Raw genomic sequence first — 2,629 nt, 5'->3', positions numbered from 1 at the left:
GTGTAGCTGTCAGTGATGTATATTTTTTAGGTGTAGGAGCTTATTGTGATCATGTCTTGGACTGCGAGTAAATCGAGGAGGAATGTAAATTGGTTTTAAAAATAATTGGATTGAGATTACTGGCGTTTCTTTGGAATTTTTCAACGATTCTCAGTAGGTATTCATTACGAGACTATGTACGATTGTGTAGGGACATATATATCTTCGATATGTGCATGTAGTGCGTCTAGATTAGTGATGTGAAATACCACTTACATTTTATAGGGACAGAAAAACAGATTATATTTTTGTTATATTTTTATAATGTTCACGTTTTACCTGAAATGACTTTATAATTTTTTTTTAATTGACAGTGTATCGTTTTCAAGAAAGTAACAGGTGAAACATTTAATCTCATATTGAAAAATTGGCAATACATTATTATCGACTATAAAAACCATAATCTAGTTCTGTAGGCTGAAACATTTCCGATCCACATGAAGGTGGTACATAAAACTTTTCTAGCTACGCGAAAAACGTTCAATGCACAGATTAAGAGACAATAACAATAACTATAATAACGAAAAAAAAATACACACACACTCGTCATTGCGGTAAAGCCGATATAGAATATGCATCTCTTCGGTCAAAAAGAAGATAAAAAAAAAAAACAAGAATAAAAAAACGATTCCAAGCGAGATTATCGCACGCAGAACGGTAACGCTATATGGCTGGCTCCCAAGCCGACTATGTACGCCTATATATATTATATATGTATAGATATATTATAATGTGATGTAGCGTGTAAAAAAATAAAAGGGACGGCGGTGATGGTGGAGGCGTCGTCCGCTCGTCGTCACTCGGGCTGGGAGTAGTAGAGCGACGGCCTGTTATGGGTTGGTCGAAGGGTAACCGGGGGTCGGAGCGGCGGAGGATATACGGCAGCGGAACCGCCCGGGAGTTCCGCAAAACCGAAAACGTACGCACGCCACACGGTTGCCGAGCGCCACGCCGTACGGACGTTTTACCCGCCTAACCGGACATTCACCCACCACGTCGTATTGGCACCTCCGATACTAATCGCAACGATAATAAATGCGCCCGTGCACACCATAATATATATTTTTTGTATATTATGTGTTATACTGTGCACGTTTCAAGCTTTCGACGCGTGCAGTGACGTAACGTTGCAAGCAACGATTGAGTATTGTATCACGGCGTTGTCCCGAGATTCAGCAACAGGTATCTGTCCGAAAATATATCCTTGGTAAGTAAATGTTGAGTAGATTGCAAAAAAAAAAAAAAATCAAAAATAATTTAAAAATAATAACTATATTCTCATTTAATATATTATACTTCTCCTCAATTACAATAATTTATTGCATTATCGCCATAAACATCCACGCCGTGTTTCTGTATTGTAGTGCGTCGACCCGACGGCTATTGGGATCGACGTAATTGCTGGAACTCGTGGATGCGGATATAGGTACACCTCATGTACACCTGTATAAAATCACGACTGAGTATCGCTTTTGAATATAGTAGTACGACGTGATCACTAATCTGATCTGACTCCCCCCCCCCCCTAATTTTTATGTTGTATGTTATAAAATGTTTGATACTTACCGTAAGTACACTGCTTGCAGTGTTGTTCCTGCACACTTATCCGGACGGACAATGATATTATCGTTGGCAGCCGGATAACCCTGCGTCATCACCGGTGTCCGGTGTGATATTATTATTAACGCTCGTCAATCGAGATAGTAATAATAATAACAATAATAAATCACTGCAAATCGGAAGAAAAGGATCAAGAGCAGTGTTGGGTTCATCGAGGAGCGCAGGACAAACAATAGCAAGATGGTCATCGAACCGGGCCTGATGGATATGCTGGGCAACTCGCTATTCGACATGCTGGCGCCAGTCTCGTCCACCGAGTCAGCTGCCGTGGCGTCCACCGTGTCTGTGCACGGATCCGGCGATGGTTCCGGAGGTCGCGTCGACGGTTCCGGGACGGCCGTGGACGACGACGAAGACGACGGTACCGGAATGGGCGGCGGTTCGGGGGCCGGAGGTTCCGGTGGCATCGGCCCCGGCGAGCTCTGGTACAGGCACAGCCCCGCCATGACGGCTGTCTACTGTTTCGCGTATACCATGGTATTTCTGGTCGGGTTGGTCGGCAATCTGCTGGTGGTGTCTGTCGTCTGCCGATCGCCCAGGATGCGCAACGTCACCAACTACTTTATCGTCAATCTGGCCGTGGCCGACATACTGGTGCTCGTCTTCTGTCTGCCTGCTACGCTCTTGTCCAACATCTATGTCCGTGAGTCCTTTTTCATTTGCTAAACACAATTCAACTTACGCGCGTTTTGTTTCGTATTTTACAGTATTATTATTTTACGCGCGTCGTATACTCGTGTAAGGTATTATGTGAGTAGACACTTACTACACTAGATACTATATGTTGTTAGGCCGACAAGGACGTGCCCAGAAAATAGCGGACGAGTATCTCTATTTTCTATTCGACGAAACCCTTTTTCCCGTCAGGAAATGACTTGTAAGCAAGAGAGGTTTAGCGTTATGGGTTAACTATATTATATTCTTATATTTTTATTTATTTGAATTCACAGATCAATATTACTCGATAACC

The 2,629-nt window shown here is 42.9% G+C and overlaps 1 protein-coding gene across 1 annotated transcript in view; it reads left to right on the top strand.

Annotated features, from left to right (window-relative positions):
* The first annotated feature begins 959 nt into the window (after positions 1-959).
* The window catches only part of LOC112600804 (neuropeptide SIFamide receptor-like), a 37,986-nt gene continuing 36,316 nt past the window's right edge, over positions 960-2,629 (top strand). Inside the window, exons 1-2 of the mRNA XM_025348105.1 lie at positions 960-1,246; positions 1,626-2,302. Of these exons, the coding sequence (XP_025203890.1) occupies positions 1,840-2,302 (463 nt within the window). The 5' untranslated portion in view covers positions 960-1,246; positions 1,626-1,839. The remainder of the gene's footprint in view (positions 1,247-1,625; positions 2,303-2,629) is intronic.

This window comes from Melanaphis sacchari, unplaced genomic scaffold, assembly GCF_002803265.2.
Source record: "Melanaphis sacchari strain LSU unplaced genomic scaffold, SCAv2.0 Contig72_pilon_pilon, whole genome shotgun sequence".
Lineage (NCBI taxonomy): Eukaryota > Metazoa > Arthropoda > Insecta > Hemiptera > Aphididae > Melanaphis > Melanaphis sacchari.
This window is presented reverse-complemented; position numbering and strand designations above follow the sequence as displayed.